The sequence below is a fragment of the Podarcis cretensis genome (assembly GCF_951804945.1).
Source record: "Podarcis cretensis genome assembly, chromosome: 16".
NCBI lineage: Eukaryota > Metazoa > Chordata > Lepidosauria > Squamata > Lacertidae > Podarcis > Podarcis cretensis.
This window is the reverse complement of record NC_137186.1, coordinates 12,764,176-12,787,447: the sequence shown is the minus strand read 5'-3', so window position 1 is coordinate 12,787,447 and position 23,272 is coordinate 12,764,176. Positions and strand designations below refer to the sequence as shown.

Below are 23,272 nucleotides of genomic sequence, written 5' to 3'. Positions count from 1 at the left end.
CCACAATCATAAGTCGTGCATGGCCAAAACAGAAAAAGAAATCCATAGTAAAAGGAAGTGATCTTATCTCTAGTTTAGAACACCATCACATGAATGCACACCATGGTTTTGATAACAATTTTACTAAACACAGTGTTTTCAAGAACTACAGGCAGAAAAGAAACACGGAAGCTACAGCTTGCTAGGTGTGCAGACCCCAAAGCTTCTTCTCATTTAAGCAGTGAGTGACAGCAAATCCGACGTCCTGCAAGGGCTGTGTTTCAGAGGCCATCCATGCAAACAGGGTCTCACATACCTAAAGTCCTCTAAAGCAACCAAAACTAGGAAACCCACTCTCTCTGGCACCATCAGGATGATCAATTGTGCCTCAAAGGACACAGGGGTGGGTGCTGCTGCTGCTGCTGCCTTTTGCAGGTTGGAGGTTTACCATTCCCCCTGCCCTCTAGGGATATAACCCTTGTTGCATGTTGGGAACTACTGACTACTTCTTACTCTAGGCACATACAAGACTCAACTCCCAAGTTGGTAGCAGCGGGGGGAAAAGGTATGCTAAAAATCAGCTTTACAAATTAAAAGGGAGGTGGGAGAACCCAAAAACGATCCAAGTGCCTTTCCTCCAAATTTCCATGGTTGTCAGTGTCTGTTAGAAAATCAGTGTACACAGCAATTCTTCACGTCATCTGCCGCTGCAGGCAGGAGGTGCTGCCTCTTCCACAAGGGCCTGTTTTCACTGCTTTTGCCCACAGTCCAATGGCAACACGGACAGGTGCAGCCTTCACAGTCACAACAGGGTAGGAGTCTCTTTAATTTACATAGTGAAACTTTCATTTATTTACAAAACAAGAACCCAAAGGATAAAACGCTGCTTGGCTGGCTGGCTTTGGTAAGGGCAATGGTGGCAAACGCTCAGTTGATGAAAGCCACTTCTGGGATCTTCCCCTCAGCCTAGAAAAGAAAGAGTAAGAAGTTAACAGCAACCACCTCTCCTCCATGTCTGGTTCTAACAAGGAGACTGAAACAAACATGAAGCTGTCAACAGAACCCAGGGGTTTTCCCCAGGCTCACAGGGTTGTGATAAAAAAAGTTTTCCCAAATCCAGACTTGACTCCTCTTCCAAAGGTCAGTTAAGAGGCCAGTAAGGGGACAAAATATTCTAAGGACAGTCACCCGTCCAAAGGCAAAGTCTGCTATATATCAGCTTCTCATTACTGCACTATGGATGAAAAGCAAAAGAGCAGAAACCAATAGCAATGGTTTCTGGATGCTCTCGCTTCAAATAACTCTGAATACACACATCAAGACATATTACATAGGGGATGGCTTTCCTTGCAAACTTCCTCTGGGGGGGAAACATGACCCTCAAATACGGCACATCAGACCCTGAGAATGAAGGAAAAGCCACTCAGGGTTCTCCCCTGTAACAGAACTGCAGTGCAGTGCAAATCCATCCCAGCCATCACTTACTGTCTCCAGTTCTTAAGCCTGGCAGCAGGTTCTGGTGGTCTCACTCTAGAAAGGCACCAGGGCACTCACCTTGAGCTGGGTAAAAACCTGGGCCGCATGAGCGTAGTTCCAATCATTGTCCAAGAGGCACCTGGGCAAGGGTAGGGAGAGATGATAAAGTCATGAGACAGCAGCCTAACCTAATCTCATTTTGCAACTGCTTTTCCCTCCCTGCCCCGCACCCTGATCTCAAGACCATCTCCCACTCCTTTTCCCCAACTGCCAGCCCCCAGCAACTCCAGACTCACTTCTGAGACCACTCAAGATTCATGCCCGACTGCAGTGAGAAATTCTGCAGCATTTCCTGCTGCTCTGCCGTGAGCGTGGGCACCGGGCTGGAGGAGGGCGTGGGCGCTGGCATGACAAAAGCTTTGCGGATTTCCTTGTTGGTGGCCTTACGAATGAATAGCTGATCATTCACAATGCACAGCCTGCAGAGGGGAAAAGAGCCAGCAGCGGTTAATGAAGGGGCTGCAAGTCTACACCCAACATAAGGAGGAAATATCGAGGGTAGGGTAGCCAGAATGCCCCCTTTTGCCTTCTACCCTTTCAGTCTGAGACCTGACTATTCCTGGCCACCCCTTTGATGGCAAGTAGAGGTTAGGATCTGCTAATGCATACACAGAGCCTCCTACAGCTTGCTTGCTTGCCTGCTTGCATCTCTTGCCAAGCACTGCAGGATGCTCCCATAAATAAAGGAGCAACAGCTAGACACTATACTTGCTTCTGCCTTCACCAAGGAGAGAAGGTTGCCATATTCTAACAGTAGCAAAAAGTGCAGCAAATATTAAAAGTGCATCTAGCCAATGTTCAGTAAAATGGGTCCTGAAGTCAGAGAAAAAATGAGACACACCAGCATGATGTTCTTTGAACCATGCTCCCACTGTTCTTGTGGAAAGTCAACTACAGCAAAAAGGAATTGTCGCTAGATTCGATTTATGATAGCAGAGTGGGTATCAGGTGGCAATCAACCTGTCTTGATGGCCTGGCTTTTAAAACTGTGCTGCAAGGAACCACTTTAAAATTTACTGAGAATATATACTTTTGAACACTGTAACTGTTAAGTAAGGCATGACTAACCTGTCATCCCCCCTGCTTCTAAACATTAACATGCTTTCTGAAAATGCCAAAATCAATGCTAGCCCCACATCTTTTGCAAGAATTGTAACAAACGAAGCTGCCTCACACCAAGTCAGACTGTTGGGTCTAGCTCAGCATTGCCTGCACTGACTGGCAGCAGCAATCCAGGGTTTCAGGTGAGAGTTTTCCCCAGCCCTACCTGGAGATACTGGGGACTACGTTTAGGACCTTCTGCATGCAAAGCAGATGCTCTAGCACTGAGCTAGGGCCCTTCCCCAACTAGCGCCAGGCTGTCCCCTAGAAATTGGCCAATGGTTCTCCAGTACAGATATAAATCACTGGGAGAAATCAGATTGCTCCTCCGTAAGCTGGCCAATCCCCCAATGCCTCCAGCACATGGGCTATTTTTAAAAGCCTTTGACATTCCCAGCTCCTGACAGACATGGCTGCTAAGGGTCTGTCTCTCATCCCCCTATAAATATTTCATCATCCTCCCAATACCTGCCCCTTTCAGAGACATACCTGTCTTGCAATCCCTGGATTTGTCAATGCCCTGAAGCTCATAACCCTTACCCATTATTGCCAGCAGGCACAACGATGAACACACGGGTGAAGGCGCGCACCGAGTCGCGACACTTGCCATCCACTGTAGAATTTAGAAAGAAAGTGCAAGTTAGAGTTTTCAAGAAGGGGCACTGGGTGCTTTCCCACAGTTCAGGATGTGTCACAAAGCAGGTTTTAACAGCACACTCACCTTCCTTGAAGATCCCATTGACGGTGAAAGACAGCAGCGTGTTCTGCAACGAGAAAAGAAGGGTCTCAAAGCCAAAGAGATTGTGGCAGCAACCCACACAGATGTTATATACATCGTTTAACATCAAGATGTATACCCCACCTTTCTGTAATGAAATACTCAGAGCCGCTTACAAGATAAATTGCCTTTATCGAAAAGTGAGCAGCAATAGTGGGGTATGTACTTATTGGGGGGGGGGGAGTAATGCTTTGTTCCATATTCCAAGATTTCCAGCTGAACAACATATATTTTGACCCTGCATAGAGGCAGCAATTTTTCTCAATTCCCATCGGCTATCAGAGACAAGTCAAATTTCCAGCCAACCAACAACCCATTCCTCATCTTTCTTGTTGCCCATTGACCTCACCTACTCCTTGAAAGGCGGTAAGTGCTTGGCCAGTTCCTTCTCCCCTGACTCACCGTTTGGGCACAGACGTCCACAATAAAGGAGTTGATGTCATGCTGAGTCTTCGGGAGCTCGCTAAGGAAGGCCACAACGTTTAGCTTTGTGTGCTTGAGGAGCCTGAAGCGCATGGCTGGGGGCAGAATGAGCAGAGGGAAGGTCAATCACTACCTTCACTGAAGTAAACCCAAAGTGGAGAAACCAGTAGCAAATACATGTACACGTGTGTGTGTGTGTGTGTGTGTGCGCGCGCACGCATGTGGTGGGGGACAGTCCACTAATGTAGGAGCGTCTGCCCCAACCCTAAAAAATAAAAAAAAAAATCACTCCTCTTGTTCCAAAATAGCCAACCAATACAGTTTATTCACTTTAATCAGGGGTTTTTCTGTTATCCTCTTTTACAACTGGACTGCTACGAATGAGGGGCTTCAGTGCGGATTTGAGCGTTGTCCCAAATCCTTTCACCATTGCAGCTCCCCTCTTTTGCGCATTGGGGTCCCAACCTCCACAGCAGAATCACTGTGCAGGGCCCGTCTCCCATGAAACACTCCTGATTACACACTGTCCTTAAAAGAGTCACTGGTCATTACTTACTGGGATCCTTAAGCTTCTTCACATTCCTGCTGTTCTTGAAGTATTCAGCCAGAGTGCTCCTGAAGACAAAACAAGAACATAAACGCCTACCCATTTCCCCAGATCTTTCTTTACATAGCAGGAGGTGTATACTTGGCGGCAGTGGGCAAAATGTTGGGTTTGAAGGCAGTGTGCTGAGGGTTAAATCCCCAACTGGCTCCAAAGTAAAGCAAGCAGCTCCGTGTACTTTCAACCTAGTCTCTCTCTTGGTATGAGGATTTTTTAAAATGTAAGTTGTGGAAGCACCACAAATCCCTGCCCTCTAACAGTTTAGTTAGATTTATTTAACCCCAAATCTTCTTCCCAATCAACACAATGCAACCAAATGTATGGCATCTTACAAAAAGACTTCATGCTTGCAAAGCGTGAAATACTTGAATGGGAGGCATGTGCAAGATCCACACACAGCTCTTTGAATCGCCTTGTGACAATTACAAGCAACTCTTGTTTAGCTAGTTTAGTATAGGTTGCAAAATACCCCACATCTTGGCACAGAAACTTTGGAAAGGGTCACACAGCCTGTCTCACACCATGTCACACCAAAAGCACAGTGTAGTAGGGCAACGTGCAGTCCTCTCCCATGGCAAGGGAACAAATGTCAGAAGCATAAACTTACCTAGAATGGTTGTGTAGTGAGAAGGGGATGCTCAGGGAGCAGCAGGCTCCATCGTGGTAGGCGTCCAATAACCCTTGCCGGTCCCCAGAATCATAGACAGTGTAATATCTGTGGGAGAATACAAACATTGCTAAAGAAACAGCCAGAATGGAAGAGAGGCTTTAGCCGCTTTAGTATTTCTATTATGTTATTTCCATTGTATTGGGTAAAAAGGTAAAGGTAAAGGACCTCTGACAGTTAAGTCCAGTTGCGAATGACTCTGGGGTTGCGGCGCTCATCTCACTTTACTGGCCAAGGGAGCTGACGTTTGTCTGCAGACAGTTTTTCCGGGTCATGTGGCCAGCATGACTAAGCCGCTTCTGGCGAAACCAGAGCAGCGTACAGAAAAAAACACCGTTTACCTTCCCGCCAGAGCAGCACCTATTTATCTACTTGCACTTTGATGTGCTTTTGAACTGCTAGGTTGGCAGGAGCTGGGACTGAGCAACGGGAGCTCACCCCGTTGCGGAGATTCGAACCGCTGACCTTCCGATCGGCAGGCCCTAGGCTCAGTGGGTTATACCATAGCGCCACTCGCGTTCCTATTTTATGGGGTACTGTGCCTCAATAAACCCTTTTGCTTCTTTCAATTACAGTACTGTCAGTGATCCTTTTTGCTAGCCAAGTTTTAAACATTGGAATGCAATTTCAAACCCTGGTTTTCAAATGCCAGCCAGCATCATTACCACTACCCTCTTCCGAGGAACTAACTTAAAACTTAAGATTTTTACCCTCTCTTTTTTTTCTGCAGCTCCCCTTTTTGTGTGTGCCAAAACCCCCAGGTTATAAACTTGTTGGCAGTGGCTCTGGTTTTCTTTAACGTACAAGACCTTGCAACTGTACTTACTGTTGCAGAAATTGCAGGATCAACGCTTTTAAGTCTTCAGAGCAAAAATAGCTGCCCTGAGTGGGGAGAGTCAAAGAGAGAAGCTGGCTGTTAATCTGTTCCCCTCCATTCCTCCCAAACACCAAGCAAAATCTACCCAGTACCCACTCAGCACCAGCCCTAAGGCATCCTATGCCACAGCCCACACCGAGCAATGGGACTGAAGCAAGGGCTCGAAAGGCGCCAGCTTTCTCAGGGCAACAGCAACACAGGCCCTCTCCCCTGCCCCTTCCGAGCATTTCTGTACCTTAGTAGGGGGAAGCGTGGTAGGTGCTTCAAGATCAAAAGCAATAGGAGGGGGGAGTTCATGGCCGTCCTGTGATGGGAGAGGCAGAAGGGTAAGGCAACAGTACTGTCAGATACAAAAGCTGGCTCAGAATCCACCTGGAATTTGAACAATTCACTCACCAGCCTCAGCAGCTTTGGAAACCGTTCGCGGATGGCGCTGTCAGAAAGGGGAAAAGGAGTGAATGAAAGAGCTTTGTGCCCCAAGAGCACTGCCCTCCCCCCAGCCGTGGCCTACCTGGGTGGTCCCCACCTTCTGCTACCACCATCTTCCTACCTCAGCCAGTGCTACCTGAACTACATCCTGTTGTGGCCTCTACTTACCCTGGCCACTGGCCATCATTCTCTAAAGCATCCTTTAAAACCAAGATGGGCAGTCTTGCAAAAAGAAGTTGCCTCAACTGCTGTCAGGAGGCGGAGAGTTATCAATTTGTTATCCTGGGCCAAACAGATGCCCACTGAATTATATAGGCTGCCCACTGGTGATTCAGAACCCTCACCACAACTCACTTCCTGGATTCTGAATTACAGAGCAACAACCAGCTCCCCAACTGGAAGAACTGAGGAGACAGGTCCCACAAGTTTCATTCCACGCATCTGGGCTTTCTTAGGAGCGTGGAGAAACACCACAAAATGGTGGCATTACCAGAATCTTTTAACCAGAGCCCCCCGCCCAAGGCTCTCAAACTGTATATTTCTTTGGAAGCCTAGGAAATTTACACGTACAAGCATTTTAAACAAAGGTAGAACGTGTACAAAATCAGGGACGGGTTGCTAAAGCTGCACGTGGAACCGTATTAGGCTCTGCATCTTCCGTTAGCCACGGAAGAAGCAACACGAATGGGGTTAAAAGGATTGTACTGCTTATGCTGGATTAGAGAACTATTGCAATCCAGTTTAAAGAGACATCTGATTATATTTGACATTTCCCACCCTGCGTATTAAAATCTGACTCAAGTCTCACCTAGGAGAAAATGCTGAGTCAGCTTTCCTTTAATATTGCCAGACAATTTAAGGGAAAAGTTGATGAATTTCACTATTATGGTTCTGTCACTTGATACCATACAAGGGTGAGTGACAGTTAGCCAAGTTCAAAAAATTAGTAGGTAGCAGAACACAGTCTTTAAAGTAAAATGCTCTGGTACTCTTCCCGTGGTAGTTTTACACATGCACACAGGTGCGAGAGGCAGAAGTCTCGAAAGCCATGCTACTCAAAGTCTCCCTCTGCACTTACCTGAGTGTGTACTCACCCGCATGGCCCAATTTATAGGAGGAGCGCTCCACTGAGGCCAGAGGGCAGGGGCAGGGAAGGGAAAGTAGGGGAATGGACAAGAATTCCCACTGGTCATGGAGATGCCTGAGCCAACTTCCTGGCACCCAACTTAAAACAGCTTTGGGAGAGTTCCTGCATCAAGGCCCAAATCTAATTAATGACCATGGAAGATGCGGGTGGGGGAGGGAGAAGCAGAGGGACGCCAGAGTGATGGAAACAAAGAAAAAAAGGCCTGGAAACTCCTCCCTACTGATGCACAGCCTCATCCATCCTCCACACTACCCCTTCTTGACGCTCCAACCCTGCAGAGATACAGATGCCTTGGCCACACAAACAGGACTTCCAAGTGCACAACTGAGGGAGAAAGAGTTTTACTTGCAAGAAGCTTGTCACTTCAGTCTGCTGCTGCTGCTCCACCCAGAGTCAGCACCATCGTCACTCCCAGATCATCAAGAAGCAAAAGTCTCCCCATTAGAAATGGCGCAGAGGCTGTCCAAAAGCTACTTGCCGACGACAAGCCTGTGAAGGAGGGTTCTGGTGCCTTGTGTTTGCCAACTTCCCCGGAGGCGGGCGGAAGGGCTCCGTTTGGCCACTGTGCGACTGTGCCTGTCTTAGGTTGTTCCTTCCGCAAGGAATCTTACCCGTCATTGGCTAACCAGCCATCTGTGCGAGCCAAACGCACCAGGGGCACCCCAGGATTTAGCAGCTTGGCTTCAATTCTCCAAAAGAAAGACTTCCACGTGCCTCTGTGCAATATGGTACTTCCAGGTACAGCACTGGGGAGCCACAATATATAAATACAGAAGCAGGCAAGGCCACGAACAAGGTGGCTCAGCATGGCAGGCTCAAAGGAGGGTGGCAGTGCACATGGGGAACTTGAGAGGATGGAAAAGGCTGCGCATCCTGAGGTCCTAGAGCCCCGGGGGCAGAGAAAAGCAAGTGGTGTGTGCAGAGCAGAGAGTGGAAGGCAGACAGAAAAGCGGGGGAGGGGGAAAGGAAGATTTCACAAGGAAGAGAAGCAAGGCTGGGGGGGGCTGGGAGGTGCGATATGGCAGATCATCCACAAAAGCAAATTTCAGCTAATAAATGTAGTAATATCAATATGGGGTGGGGGAGGAGACGGGGCTGGGCAGTGCTCCAATCTGGCTGAAATAAAACCATCATCACAAAAATCACAACTCAGGATCCAGGAATGGGATGCAGCATCTTCAGAGATTTGGCTGCAGCCGAGGCCGATGGTGCTATGGGGTCAAAATAACCAAGCTGGCACCACTAGGAGGGCAAAAAAAGCCTTTTGGCAAGAAACATCTTAATTATGCCCTGAATGCCCTCTGGGTAGGTGGAGGTGCGCCCTTCCAGGACATTTTAGGCAGCCCCAGGGCTACTGCTCACCTGATGTAGGTAGACTGGTCGCGGAAGCTATCACACAACAGGTTGCCATCCAGCCATAGTTCCTCAAGCTTCAAGTCTTTTAACCTGTCCAAGTCACGGTCTGTCTTCAACTGAAGGGAGCCAGGAGGGAAAGAAAGAGAGAGCACAGTGAAGAGAGTGAGGATTTTACCCAATGAAAGATTCAGGCTGAGCTAGTGAGCATCCAGCCCTACCTGGTTAGAAGACAAATTGAGGATCTTCAGGTTGGGAGCCTTCTGGGGCAGCTCAGCCATATCATCCAGCCGATAGAGCTTGTTGTCACTCAAGTTCAGAGAAAGGAGCTGCAAGGATAGATTGGGGGGGGGGGATTTGTGAGGTGTGAGTGAGAGATGTGCTTTTTGCCACCAAGTGACCTCAAGGCAGTTTTTGTATTTTTAAAAAAAACCTCATTAAAAAATAAATTAAACTACAGTAAGATTTATTTCTTTATTTACATTCGTATACCGCCCTCCATCTGTAGGACAGTTCACAACATAAAAATAGAAGATAAGACACAAAATACACGATAAATACAAGAACAAATAAACAAAAAACGCAAACCCAATATTGCCACCCCTTCTAGGATGTTTGGTGTATGGTTTGTAATTATGGACCACTTACTTACAAGGGTCCATATTCATTTGAGGGCAAGCTGAAATCTTTTCAGCATGAAATTTCAGAGAAATCACCAATCCCCGAGGGCACCAAGGCAAGAAAAAGGCTGGGTTGAAGAGAGGGAAAGGGAGAGAGAAATGGATGACCTCAGGAATGTTCTCCTGGATGATCCGCAGCACAGCTAGCATGCAGCTTCGGCGGCTCAACACCATGTCAATGTTCTGGGCTACCAGATCTGGGGAGTTAAAAAGTAGAATGAATCTCACTTCACTGCCAGCTGGAATCTGCAACAGAAACCCACCTCCGCCCCTGAAGCTGGAACCAGAGTTCTAGGTGTGTAGAAGAACAGCAGTCCCAACAGTGAAAAGGTGGGTACAGGATCCTACCTGGATCTGTGTGAAGGTTCTTTAGATCCAAGGCCTGCTGGGAACCATCATATCTTTTACTCATGCAAAGCTGGAAGGAGAGAGAAAATTTCCATTAGATAGATAAGGACTCAGACAGGCTTATTCCTGCCTGCTTGAGGGGAAGAAGAGACTCTCAGTACCCCAAGCAAAAGAAAAAAACAAAGGTTAGGAAGAGATTGTACAATACTCACAACCTGAACAGGGACTTGTTTCCCCACTAAAGACAGATGGCATCTCCCATTCCAACTCGCTAACCTCTTGAGACAGTTTAAAATCAAGGATCATTGTGAGGTTCCCAAAGAGAAAAACACCAGACACAAACCACCTGTGGGAATGCAGGGCAGACTGGCAAGTGGATGGCAAGAAAATAGTACTAAAGTTCTGGCACATTCCACTCACCTTCAGCTGCTCAATCTCCTCTGGTTTCAATTCACGCTGGACAGATGTTGGTGGACTGCATGGGTTTAAAAGTATCACAACCTGAAAGAAATGCCAGTTGGAGATTGGATGGGTGCAGGTTAATCCCTGCCCAGGCTACTTAATGTATGTAGAGAGGACTGGGGAACAAGATCTTGCAGGTGGGCTGGATCCTAAGCTCCCCCACTCCCCTTAGAGCCACTCTGGCCAATGGGCGAGATTGACCATCTCTCAATTACCTGACCTCACAACTTCAAAGGAAATAATTAAGAGTGCACTCCTGATTCTTTCCTTTCTTCCTTTGCAGGCACTGCTTGAATCTAAGCTGTGTCAGCAAAGGACGATCACATGAGGCAGGTCAGATCTATAACTGACCAAGCAACCTCACTAGTCTGGACATAGCTAATCGCCCTCCAACCTCATGTATCCCCCCCACCACTAGCCCCAGGCCCACAGAGGAAGAACAAACCAACCTTGTAGCCATCTGGGGCAACAATCTTTCGAGACACCTGTTTGAGGGCGTTGGCTGCAGAGGCATCTTCCACATAGAACACTACCCGATTATTGGCATAGTGTAGCTGCGGCAAGAGGGGGAAAGGTGTTGGTGTGAGACAGAGCTCGTTCTTCTTTAATTAGACAAAAAGGAGCTGATCTTCATAATTAATAAAGACTATACAACATGGAAGGTGCCTTGTAATGCCTCTGGGCACAGCTTTGAGTGACCAGAAGGTGCAGGGCTTGGAGCTTTTAAGCTTCCCCATCACCAACACGTTCTGCTAATGCCAACCTCACGCCACCCCTAGTCTCCGCATTCCTTCATGATATTTTTATTTCACTAGCACCAGCATTTCCAAAACTGCTGAATTATCTAGGACACAGTAAGTTTTTTCCTAGATTAAAATTGAAGGCACAATTCACTCAGATGCTCAAAAATGACTAACATTTTATTGATTGGTTCGGGGGGGGGGGGAGAGAGAAGTATCTCTCCCTTCCAATGCAGAGAAGTACAATTAATGCCTCCTGGCATCCTGCTCAGGTGGTTAAGGCCTATAGAAGCAACTGGGTATTCTAAGCAATGGTGGAGACTCGGGGATCCCCCTGTACCCGTCAGCTGCAGCATGGGATGCTAGTGTATAGAGCTTGAATTGTGGGAGAAAGTTGAGGAACTTCACGCAAGCTCCATTCCTTGACTCCTCTTTTCCCCAGTTCTAACCAAACATTCTTGCTTGGCATTTCTAAAAAACAGTAGCTAATTTTTCTGAGTAGAATCAATACTGGGTACACCCAAGGAAACGCAGCCCCTGCCCAGCACCTTATAATCTGAGTATTGCTGGTGCAACTTCTATCAGAATACCACTGGCAATTTACTAACTGGGGTGGGGGCAAGATCAAATCAATGCCACATACAGCCTCCTGATCCAAATGGCAATGGGTGCTGGATGCATCCGACATGGCGGTTTCAAGGAACACCCCAGCTCCTATTGCAGCACACAATTTGGGAATCACAAGACTGTCAATTCTGTAAAACAGAAAGGAAAATTCTTGCCCAGGGAACATGTGTATGCCTCTCTTACCTCCACAGGAGTGAAGGGAACGCTGCACAAATTCTGAATGGTATTAATCAGCCAGGCCTTTTCATATTTCCTTCCATAGGGAATCTGAGGGGGAGAAAAGCAAAAAAGCCAATCAAGGCAAGAAGCAGAACCATACCAAAGCTTTGATGTGGTAATAATAAAGTCCATTTGCCAATTGGTAGGTTGGGGACATTTTTCACTGCATCAGTGGGGAAGAAAGAAAAGCTTTTGGCTAATCTGGAAATGTGAAACCTGGGAGGCACGCATTTTGTAAACTATGGGATTAAAAATGCTACAATTCAGTTGGAAGGAGAACAAAGGGAGATGCTTCTAGGCATAGGTGAAATGGGAGCAGCAAGATTTTGACTTCCAGTTTAGGAAAGTGCAAAGGCTATGGAACTGGAAGTCCATTGTGGATGACTGAAGGGCTTTGGCTAGGGATGCACAAATCAGCCTATTTCCATTCTGCGTCTGTTTCCATTTCAGTCATATGCCTGACTGATTTTTTGTGGATAAAGGTAACGCAAAACGTTGTATGTAGATTGTGTATAAAGTGTGTACATTCTTCCCCTAAAATATATCTGTTTATTACTTTCAATGCTTTTTCCTGCTTAACAAAAATGAATTTTGTATGCATAATCCCCCACAAAAAGATTCACATGTTTGAACCAAAACTGTGGAGCAAAATTTGGAGAAATATGTCATCTTATTGACAGCTAAGTCTGGGATCAGCAAATGAGGTATGTTCGCTTTAAAATGCAGACTGCACAAATTTCTCCTCCATTCCTAGCTCTGGCCTATCACGCTCTGACATCTCCTCAAATCGGCTCTCTAGCAAAACCAGCTGACCCAGGCATATACACTAAATGGCTGGACTGGGCATGCTGGGAGAAATAAATCAGATGTAAAAGCCTGCAGCTGGAGAATCAGCTCAGGAAAAGATTTGAAAAGATGTCTAGATCCAATGGTTGATGACTTTCACTGAAGTTCCCAATCCCATTAAGCTTAGGTATAGCTATATTTAGCATCAACTGTACACAAGGGCAAAACCCGTGAGTACAAACAGTCTCTGGATACATTTCAATATGTGCAACTCAAGGACGTGGGCTGTTGGAGAAGTGAGACCTGACTGCTCAATCCCTGCTCCTCCTGGCTCATAAAACCTGCCAGTGAGGAGATGCAAATTCCTTGTCACAAGATAGTACTGTTCCACCAAGCACAGCAGGTAGTGCTAAGATATTTAAAGGCGGGGCTCCTCCTTAACCCCCCACATACTGGATAATTTCTGGCCAGTTTCCAACTTTCAATTCTTGGGAAACGTCTCTGGGCAAAAAGAGGGAGCTCACCCCTCCTGGTTTGTTCTCCTGAGCCTCTCTGCATCTTTCAGTAGCATCAACCTCCTGAACAATCTGGGTGTGATGGGACTTGGAGACACAAGTTTGTGGTGGCTCTAGTCCTTCTTAGGGCAACAGTTTCAAAAAATGGTGCCATGTTAATCCTGTCTGATGCCCTTGTTGATGGTCAATTGCATCACTTGGGGTTCCATCTCATTTCCCATGCTATTAAACATCTACATGGAACCATTGGGGGAGGAATTCTGCAGTTTGGAGGTTCTGTGTCACTAACACCTCTTCCATGGAGGTTTTTAAGCAGAGGTTGGATGGCTATCTGTCATGGATGTTTTAGCTGAGATTCCTGCATTGCAGGGGGCTGGACTAGATGACCCTTGGGGTCCCTTGCAACTCTATGATTCTATGAACATGCTGATGAGACTAACTCTCTCATTTCCATCTAAATCCCCCCAAAACCTGTTCAAGTTCAGAATCAGTGTGCAGTGTTGCTAATGGCCTGGATGCTGGTGAAGAACTTGGTTCATTTAAAATCAGGGAATGGGGATTCATGCTGTCTTGGATGGAATTGCACTTCTTCTGAAGACTTGGGCTTGCAGTTTGGGAATACATGCAAGGACATGACCTAAGGGCCTTCTCTAATGTCATCACAGTCACACAATCTTTTTTATGTAACTATCCTTTTGTCCCGTCAAGCTGACTTTTCTTTTTTAAAAAAATCATGACTAGTCTTATTATGTTTGCGGCCTCAATTTGTATCTTTGATAGGTTTTATCTGCTCTATTTACTTATTGGTTTTAAAATGTGTTATTGTAGTATTATTACTGGGTGGAATCTACTGAAGTTCTATTTATTGTACCCTACTGAAATGAATGGGCCTAAGTTAGTCATGTTGGTTAATTTCAATGTGTCTACTCTGAGCAGGAATAACATTTGATACAGCCCACTGTTAGCTTTCTTGGGTGTTATATGCATAAAGGCAAGATAGAAATTGGAGTAATAAATGCATTTAATCTCCACCCCCAAATACACAGTGTTAAGAGGCTTGGTTGTCAAAGTCAAACCATAGTGCTGCTTGTTTCTGTTATAAAAGGCGGCAGCATTCTCTCAACTCCAATCCTGTGAGGTTTAGCTATTTCCCCTCCCAAACCACATGGGACTGCAAAGCTACCATGTGGGGAAGGACTGACCTGCAGATTGCCAGCAGAACTGAAACTGGGAAGCTCCCTTTCTACCCTGCATAACAATGTTCTCATGCCTAACTCAAAAAGCGGTAGCTCCTTGTGTTTTAGCACACTCAAGTCTGAAAATTATTCAGGTAAACCAGCTGCTCTGTTAAACAATTAACAATGAATTGACACAAAGATTGGGCTGATTGTTTCAGATCAAAGTGTGCATGAGAGCTAACCTCACCTCTACAGCTCTTTTCTGCCCCCTTCTCCTTTTCTTTCTCCTCATGCTTCTGGAACATTCAATATTCAGTCCTCACCTCCTACGTTGGCCTCACTGCCTCTGGTCTGCTGTTTTCTCAGTCCCCTGCTTGGCCTGTTCTTCTTTGCTTAGGAGGGCATTTTGCCAGCCCCACCCTCCCCTTTAGAATCTAAACAGTTTAGCCAATGACACGCAGCATTGCTTAGGAACTGAATAAGCAAGAGTCCGTCAAAACAGCAACTCTACAGGAACAGAGCACCTCTGCCAACAACAGCCAGGGGTCCTTCAAGCTCCGCTTCCAAATCCCTCCCCTCCCCCATGTGACTTACTGCAACCTTGAACCAGGTCCTCTTGGGGGCATTGCTTCTGGGGCCAAGCCGTTCTAGGGTACTCAGATTCTGTCTCACTGTGAGGCTTATATTGCTTAGACCTCCCCGCTCCCGATCTCTGTTTGGACGACCGTAAGGAGTGCTGAGGAGTAGAAAACAAGATTTCAGTATGGAGTGTAGCAGAGTGTCAAATTAAGATATGAGAAACCTTGCCCAGAAAGAAGTCTGGATCAAACACTCAAATTATTCTACTGGTTTGTTTCTGTGGACAAAGCAGTAATAAAAAGCATTTGGTTCTCTTCCCCCCCCAGAAATGTCACAGAACTAATCAGACATTTAAATGGTAATTATACCCGCAACTTAACTTTACTCAATGAACTAGGTAACTTGTGATTCTAGCCCTTTTTCCAAAGGATGAATACATTCAATTATCGGTTCCCTGATTATTATTATTATTTACTTCACAGATTCTTCATCTGGTTGCAGCCAGTTAAGTGTTATGCTGAGGAATGATTCAGATGACCTCAATTTTCCATCTTTGTAGGTGCAGGAAATGTGCACAGAGTCCCTCCCCACAGCAGAGAACCTGTACCTGGTTAGGCAAGAAAGGTTCACCTCCCTTCAAAGAGCTCCACCTTCTATGCTTTTTTTAAAACTAGGGTGTGTGAGGGCCTGTAAACTAGAGCATTAAAACAGAGCAGGTCACAGGCTTTTACCATTCTGATCTTCGTTAATACCAGCTCCTTGACCTTATTCACATCCTGCCTTTAACCAAGTGATGCCCTAAGAAATGGTCCCCTTATTTTTCCTAGACTTTCTACAAAAACCTTTCTATGGGGTTGGCTGGAGATCTTATGAAATTCACACACTTGGTTCACTAGCAAAAAAATTAACAAAAACTTTTTAAAAAGTGTCCTTAATAGGGAACATCTATTCTTTTTGAGAATTACTTTTCTGCCCCAGTGTACTTCCCAAGAAAAAGGAATGAGTATTCTCTTTGCTAAAAACTATATAACCAGTACAGGATTCAAATGTGTTTCAGACCTTACAGGAAAATGGTGGTGAAGTGTCATTCTGCACATAAGGCGGTTCTTCCCTCCCCCTGTCCCCGCCCCCGCCCCGGGTTGTATCCAACTAAGTTCCACTCAGAGTAGACACACTGAAACCAATGGACTTAAATTAGCAGTATCCATTGATTTCATTCGGCCTACACTGAGTGGAACTTAGCTGATACAACTAATAATGCCCATCTTATTCCAGTCTTCTGATATAAGTCGCTGTTCCCATTTGACAGATGGGGTAACCGAGGCTGAGCAACAGCAGCATGCCTACAAACTAAAGTATGTTTATGTCCACCCAAGAGAACACTTTACTTACTAGCGGGATCGCAGCACATCATGAGGGTCACTCATGAGAACATCTCCATCCTCCTCTTCAAGTCGGCTACGAGGACTGGGGCCTGCGCCGCTCCAGTTCCGCGGGTGATGGTTCATCTCACTGTACATCTTTCCTCGGAAGGGGCCTCGACCTTTTCGCCTCCTCCCTGGGAAGCCCCTGTTGCCACCACCTCCACCCACACGGTCATCATGTTCTATGTAAGGACAAAAAGCTGAAGTGTCAGAAGGCTGTCAAGCAAAGTATTCAGAGAAACAATCACACCAGGCAAGTCTCAAAAAGCAAACTAGAGCAGGGATAGCCAACACAACACCTTCCAGACATTGTTGGATTCCAGTTCTCATCATCCCTGAACCACTGACCATGCTGACTGGTGCTGAAGGGAGCTGCATTCCCAACAATGTCTACAGAACACCACACTGACCACCCCTGGGCGATCAATTGCCTTCTTCTACACTCTGTGCTCCCTACAAAATTCAGCAAGGTGCCTTCATGCTTCTGAGTTCTCCACAGACAACTAGAGAATATCATGAACTAGGACACACCTTCCCATTCACTTCTTCTTAACAAGTCTCCATTCCCTATCCACCACCACCATTGCCTCCCTTCAGCTTCCCCCAAGGACCTGAAATAGTGGGATTCCTCTCTCTGTGCTCTTTAACTCTATCCAAATCTTCTTAGCTATCCCTGGAAAGGAACCCTCTCCAAGCAGCTGCCCCTGCCACCTGCCACCCTGCTTCATTTTTGTACAAAAGCAGGTTCTCCTACCCCTGTCAGTGATACATATGTGTGTGTGTGTCACATTGACAATACTATAGACACAAAAAAGAGCTCTCAAGCCTTCAAGCTCCATTAGCATTTTTTCAAAAAGGAACCTCTCCCCCCGCCCCGCCTAAGGTTCCCTATAACACCTTCCTCCATATCCCCCTCGTCCCCCCTAATATTCACCTCCTCTCTCCTTGTGCCCTAGAGCATTCCCTGCCTTAATTGCCCCCACCCATCCCGGCCCACTGCCCACAAACCCGACCCACCCTTCCTCGTCTTCCATCCCTCCTTCCACAGCACACATATTCGCCCCCCGCAAAAAAAAAAAAGGTTCCTGACTCCCTAGAGCAGCGGTGCCAACTTGAATAAAATATGGGGGGAGGGGGACGGACAGGTAAGTCGTGCCCCACACAATCGATCACGAGGCGCCCACGCGCCGTGTGAATGACACTGACCATCAATTTCGGTGGGGGGGGGGGAGCGGGAGGCGGACCCTTCAAGTATCTCATTGGGGGAGCCGAAGGGACCTCGGCCCCTAGGAGTTGGCTCCTGTGCCCTAGAGCAGCTCTCCAGGCGCTGCCGGGCTCCTCGCTAGCGACGCGGGCCGGGGCGGATGGGACCCGGAGGCGCAACACGTTGGGCTACCCGTGTCTTTAAAGTGCCCTCTCGGCTTCGGCCCGGTTCCCACCCCTCACGCCAGCGAAGACCCCCACCCACCCGCCCCAATATCCCCTGGCCTGACCACCCCACCGCCCCCGTTCCTTTCCTCACCGCTGTAGCCTCCTTTTCCTCCGTCGGCCATCGAGGGAAGCGGCCCTGAGGGAGCGTCGGCGCTTCCCCGAGCGCAGGATGAGGCCGAGAGAGAGGCAAGGACTCGGACAGGTACAGGCACCTCGCCTCTCGCTCGAAAGATTAAAAACAATAGCAGCAGTAGCAGCAAGAATGACGGCGGTTATGATAAATCCGCTCTCGAGTCGGTTGGAAAGCCAAGCCAGTTGCTCCCTCCGCTCTTTCCCTCACGAAGTATTTTTCATCCAACTGAGGGGGGCCCCCACGCGCCGCACTGCGCATGCCCGAAACGGACGCGCTCCCGCCCTCCGGTGATTATAGTACGCGGGCACGTCAGGCGCGCCCTCAACGCCCGGCTTTGTGACCATAGAGGTGCTACGGCTAGAGCTTTCCGCATCCGGAGTTCTACTTCCGGCTCGTTTAAAAGGAGAAGGAAGACGCCTCCTTCGGTTCACCCTTTCACCTACACTAGCGGAGAGAGGGAGCGGCGCTCGAAGTAGGGATGAATCTCTCTCTTTTTTTGGCGCGCAGCTGTGGTTGGGCAGCAGCTACCGAGCAAACAAGGCTGGGGCCAAGATAAAACACAAACAGGAGGCCCCTGCGCTTTTACACTCCTGTGAAACGTCTGCGGTTGTTTTGTTGAGTTTTTCGAGATTGTAAAAGGCATGCCAATGTAAAATGTAGGCTGGAGGAAGAGAATATCTTCGGACAGCAGTGTAGTCCAGGAGGAAGCAGAAAGCAGCTTGGGATCTGCTGCCCTGGGTGCTTAGTTTATTATTTATTTATTTATATGATTTATTAGTTAAGACTTACAGCTCACATTTCCTTCAATATGGAGCCCAAGGCAGCTTACAGAGATGACATGCATTGTCTCTGTGTACGATATATCAAAGGATATACGGATAAACTATAAAATCACCCATAGAGTTCCATGATGTGCAGAGTAAAATAGAAGAATAAAAAATAGTTCCACCAAACACATGGTGAATAAAAGGTGTGGTGGTGGGACTTTCCTTGTTCCTTAAAACTACCCACTGTGGGGGTTGTATTTCCCAAAAGGAAGGAAAGGACCACTACAGGTAATATACCCTGTCATATGCCCCTGAACATTTTATATATTTGTTTTATTGTTTTAAAATTGTAAACCACCTTGGCTGCCTTGGTAGAAAGGCAGTATATAAATCCAATAAACAAACAAAATAAAATAAATCCTATCATCCCTATTGGCCACACTGGCTGAGGGTGATGGGACCTGAGTGTTGACCTGAGAGTTCCAACATCTGGGTGGGAACACTGCATTGGCTACTCAATATATAGAAAGGTGTTTTTGTAGGTATCGAGAGTCCCAGATAGTTTAGGGCTTTACAGTGGTTCCTCCAGTTACGAACATAATTCATTCTGGAGGTCCGTTCTTACCCTGAAACTTGTTAATTAGAGGTGTGCTTTCGCTAATGGGGCCTCTTGCTGCCACTGTGCCGCCGGCACACAATTTCCGTTCTCATCCTGGGGCAAAGTTCTCAACTCGAGGTAACTCTTCCAGGTTAGCGGAGTTTGTAACCTGAGGAGTTTGTAACTTGACGTACCACTGTATATGGCTTGTATCAGGAGTGAGGAACCTATGGCTCTACAAATGATGTTGGGAGTACAACTTGCATCAACTTTGGCCATTGTCCATATAGCCTGAGGGTTGGGTGTCCAACAATAGCTGGAGAACTATAGGTACCTACACAAATAAAAGTGCATATAGCTCAACAAGGATATCTGACTTAAAAAGAACAATGAATCTGCACACACACACCCCTTGCCTGTGGGACTTGTTCAGTCTAAAGCCTCCATCCTGGAACTGAGCCTCATGACCACATCAGCAGCCTAATTTTTCTACTTTTTATGCTCTTTGTTTCTGCTGATGGACCTCTGGGCTTTAGCAAAATAAATAAATAAATCCCACATGCTTAAATGATGCCAACCCCTGCTGTAATACTCACTTTGAGTATTGCATATTTTCCCACAAAACAATTCCTAAAATTGCAAAAAAGTTCAGTTTACTGAAATGCCCACACCCTGGCTCCTTCCCAAGCCAAATCCACACTCAAGTTGCATACAGAAGCCTCATGCTCCACTGACTTGCATGCAGATGCACTGTTTTGCAAAAATAATACATTTTTGCACAAAGGAAAGAGGAGGGATTTCAATCTTTGCTGCTACTTTTTGTTGTTTAGGGACAGGGAGGCACCTGCTACCTAATCCCAGATACCATTAAAATATTGGATCTCCAAATAAATAGGGTCTGCTCAAATCAGAAATTCAAGGAGTGCCCCTTATCAAAGCATTTTGTATCTTTGCCCAAATCTTGGGTTCTTCACTGTTTTCTGTGTATCTCTCACTTCCATCTCAGCAAAGTGAGAGATCTAAGGAACTAGAAGTGGAGGCCTGTGTGTTAATCTAGCCATCATGGATACCTCTGAACTGGTTGCTAGGGAGCCTATTCTATTATTACTGTGTGTTCTAAGGTTGTACTGTACTTCCAAACACACTTTCAAGGACGTAATCTCCATTTAGCTCAGTGAAGATTACTGCTGGCCCAAATCCAAATCAGACAGCTTGCAAAATGAACCTTTAAATTCTACATCAATGAAAAACGGATGTATTCATGGCCTTACATGACCAGACAACCAGAAAAGGGAGATCTGCAATCTACACTACACATTTTTCTGAACCTGAAGCTCAGAATGAATATTTGCTGGGTAAGCTTGAAGTCTCTGAAGAACAGCAGCAAAAACTGCAAGCAGACCTTGAACAAATTATGAAGAGGGCAGCTTCATAGGCCAGTGAATCTGGCAGCATGGATGAGCTGTAGGGTCAACTTTTTAAGTAGCAAGAAATCTTAACTGAGTCTGAGGATGTACACCAATAGGCAAAATCTGCCACAGCTCTAAGAATGGCACAAACTTAAGAGGAGAGATGGTGAGTTTGAGTTAACATTAGGTACTCTGTTAGGTTGGCAAACATTAAAAGCAAATTGACAGTGTCATGGAAAATTGATTATCTGTGATTCATTTTAAAAGACAACTGAAGGCAGCCTTCTTTAGGGAAGTTTTTAATGTCTAATGCTGTATTGTTTTTAATATTCAGTTGGAAGCCACCCAGAGTGGCTGGGGAAACCCAGCCAGATGGGCGGGGTATAAATAAATTATTATTATTATTATTATTATTATTATTGCAGCAAGAGCCATACAGTGGGATAGCTGGCTGAGGCTATTGTCTAGTTTATAGTATACGCCTGATCCTAAAAGTTATATTTAGTTCCAATATTGCCTACTACAGCAGAGGATTTTTTATTTATTTATTGTACTTTTATTGCATTTTCTTTTGTATTCATATTCAGTTTGCTGCTTTGGGGGCCTCTGAGTTAAAAGGAAACATGTAAAAGAGGCATAAAAATAATGTAAATCTGCCTCTGGCAGCATGGCCAATGCTCAGGGATGATGAAGTTTGTAATCCAGCAGCATCTAGAATGCCAAAAGTTCCCTATATTTTTGCATTGTAGATTTTAAGTGAAAAACCACCTTATACAAAGCAGGCCAATAAAGATTGCAGTGGAGTGTAACTCTTATTACAGTGGTAAAGGTAAGGTAAAGGGACCCCTGACCATTAGGTCCAGTTGTGGCTGACTCTGGGGTTGCGGTGCTCATCTCACTTTATTGGCCGAGGGAGCCGGCTTTTGTCCGCAGACAGCTTCCAGGTCATGTGGCCAGCATGACTAAGCCACTTCTGGCGAACCAGAGAAGTGCACGGAAATGCCGTTTACCTTCCCGCCGGAGCGGTACCTATTTCTCTACTTGCACTTTGACGTGCTTTTGAACTGCTAGGTTGGCAGGAGCAGGGACAGAGCAACAGGAGCTCACCCCTTTGCGGTGATTTGGACCGCCGACCTTCTGGTCGGCAAGCCCTAGGCTCTGTGGTTTAACCCACAGCGTCGCCCGCTTCCCTCTATTACAGTGGTACCTCGGGTTAAGTACTTAATTCATTCCAGAGGTTCGTTCTTAACCTGAAGCACCACTTTAGCTAATGGGGCCTCCTGCTGCCGCCGCACCGCCGGAGCATGATTTCTGTTCTTATCCTGAAGCAAAGTTCTTAACCTGAGGTACTATTTCTGGGTTAGCGGAGTCTGTAACCTGAAGCATATGTAACCCGAGGTACCACTGTACTTTCATCTGTGGTGAGGTTTATCCAACACACATCCTCTTGAGTCTTTCACAAGAGCCACCCATCAATCAGGACTACGAGCAATTTGTAGTGCCCACCTGCTGCCTAAGGACAAAACTGAAAATGTTCTCTCCTTCCCATGCTGAGCTTATCTTTGTGCCTTTAAAAAAAAATACAGTACTTTGTTTCTAAAGTGAGAATCTCCTTCGCTTAAATAGGGAAGAGCTGTGCATGGGGTGGTTATTTAGAGGTGTACCTGTAGGAATTGCACTCGCCCCATGCTCAGAAGGTATGACTTCACATCGCTCAGTGGTGACTGCAGGCACAAAGCCAAGCCCTGGCTCTGCATCTAGGTCCCTACACCCCGGGGTGAGGAAGGGATTACATAGCTTCTCCCAGCAGGATGGCAAATTGATGTTTCCAAGGCCTTACCTTACATAGTCTAAGTTGGAGACTCATAAAATCATGACCTAATTTGCACCCACCTGGAGCTCCCAGTCAAAGCTGCAATATTTTCCTGCCTACTGTTGATGTTCTGTCATGCTTTCTCTCTCCGCTTCCGCCCACCAATATAACTCAAGGATCCTGTGTAGATTGGCCTGCAGCAACACTGTCTAGTTCAGGCACGCCCAACAGGTAGATCGTGATCTACTGGTAGATGACCGGATGGAAGATCACTGGTAGATCCTGGCAGCTCTCCCCCAAAAAAGCTCAACAAATTTGATCAGAACCCTCCAAAAACGGGGGTAGATCACTGCCAGTTTTAAATTCTGAAAGTAGATCACAATCTCTTGGGAGTTGGCCACACCTGGTAGTTCAAGGGTAACAAACAGCCCTCCAGATGTTGCTGTATGGACAACAATTCCCATCATCTCTGATCTTTGGCCTTACTGGCTGGGGCAGAGGGGAGCCCAATATCTGCAGGGTGGGTCGAATTCAATCTAAGCAAATTCAACCAATAAAAGAAAGATAGGCGCTATTCTGGGCATTTTCAATCAGGAAGAACACCTGCTGACTATACTTGTTTGGCAAGGGAGAGCTGAATTCTAATGCCTCTGCTAGGACAGACCTCTG

At 46.5% G+C, this 23,272-nt stretch overlaps 1 protein-coding gene across 1 annotated transcript; it reads right to left on the bottom strand.

Moving 5' to 3' along the window:
- Positions 1-103: 103 nt before the first annotated feature.
- On the bottom strand, positions 104-18,277 carry NXF1 (nuclear RNA export factor 1). The gene is made up of 21 exons (XM_079958085.1): positions 17,975-18,277; positions 16,421-16,634; positions 15,044-15,185; positions 11,935-12,018; positions 10,834-10,938; positions 10,343-10,423; positions 9,923-9,992; positions 9,683-9,771; positions 9,116-9,223; positions 8,904-9,013; positions 6,362-6,398; positions 6,201-6,269; positions 5,915-5,970; positions 5,029-5,136; positions 4,374-4,432; positions 3,797-3,912; positions 3,338-3,380; positions 3,157-3,229; positions 1,752-1,934; positions 1,534-1,594; positions 104-945 (listed from the first exon to the last, which is right to left on the bottom strand). The coding sequence occupies exons 1-21, from the start codon at positions 18,003-18,005 to the stop codon at positions 907-909; spliced, it is 1,878 nt and encodes a 625-aa protein (XP_079814211.1). The 5' UTR covers positions 18,006-18,277; the 3' UTR covers positions 104-906.
- Between the last annotated feature and the right edge of the window lie 4,995 nt (positions 18,278-23,272).

Coding starts and splice junctions, on each gene's coding strand:
- NXF1 (XM_079958085.1), bottom strand. CDS start 18,005: ATGGCCGACGGAGGAAAAGGAGGCTACAGCG. Junction 9,224..9,682: donor TCCAGGAGAACATTCCTGAG/GTCATCCATTTC, acceptor CTATCCTTGCAG/CTCCTTTCTCTGAACTTGAG. Junction 3,230..3,337: donor CAATGGGATCTTCAAGGAAG/GTGAGTGTGCTG, acceptor TAAATTCTACAG/TGGATGGCAAGTGTCGCGAC.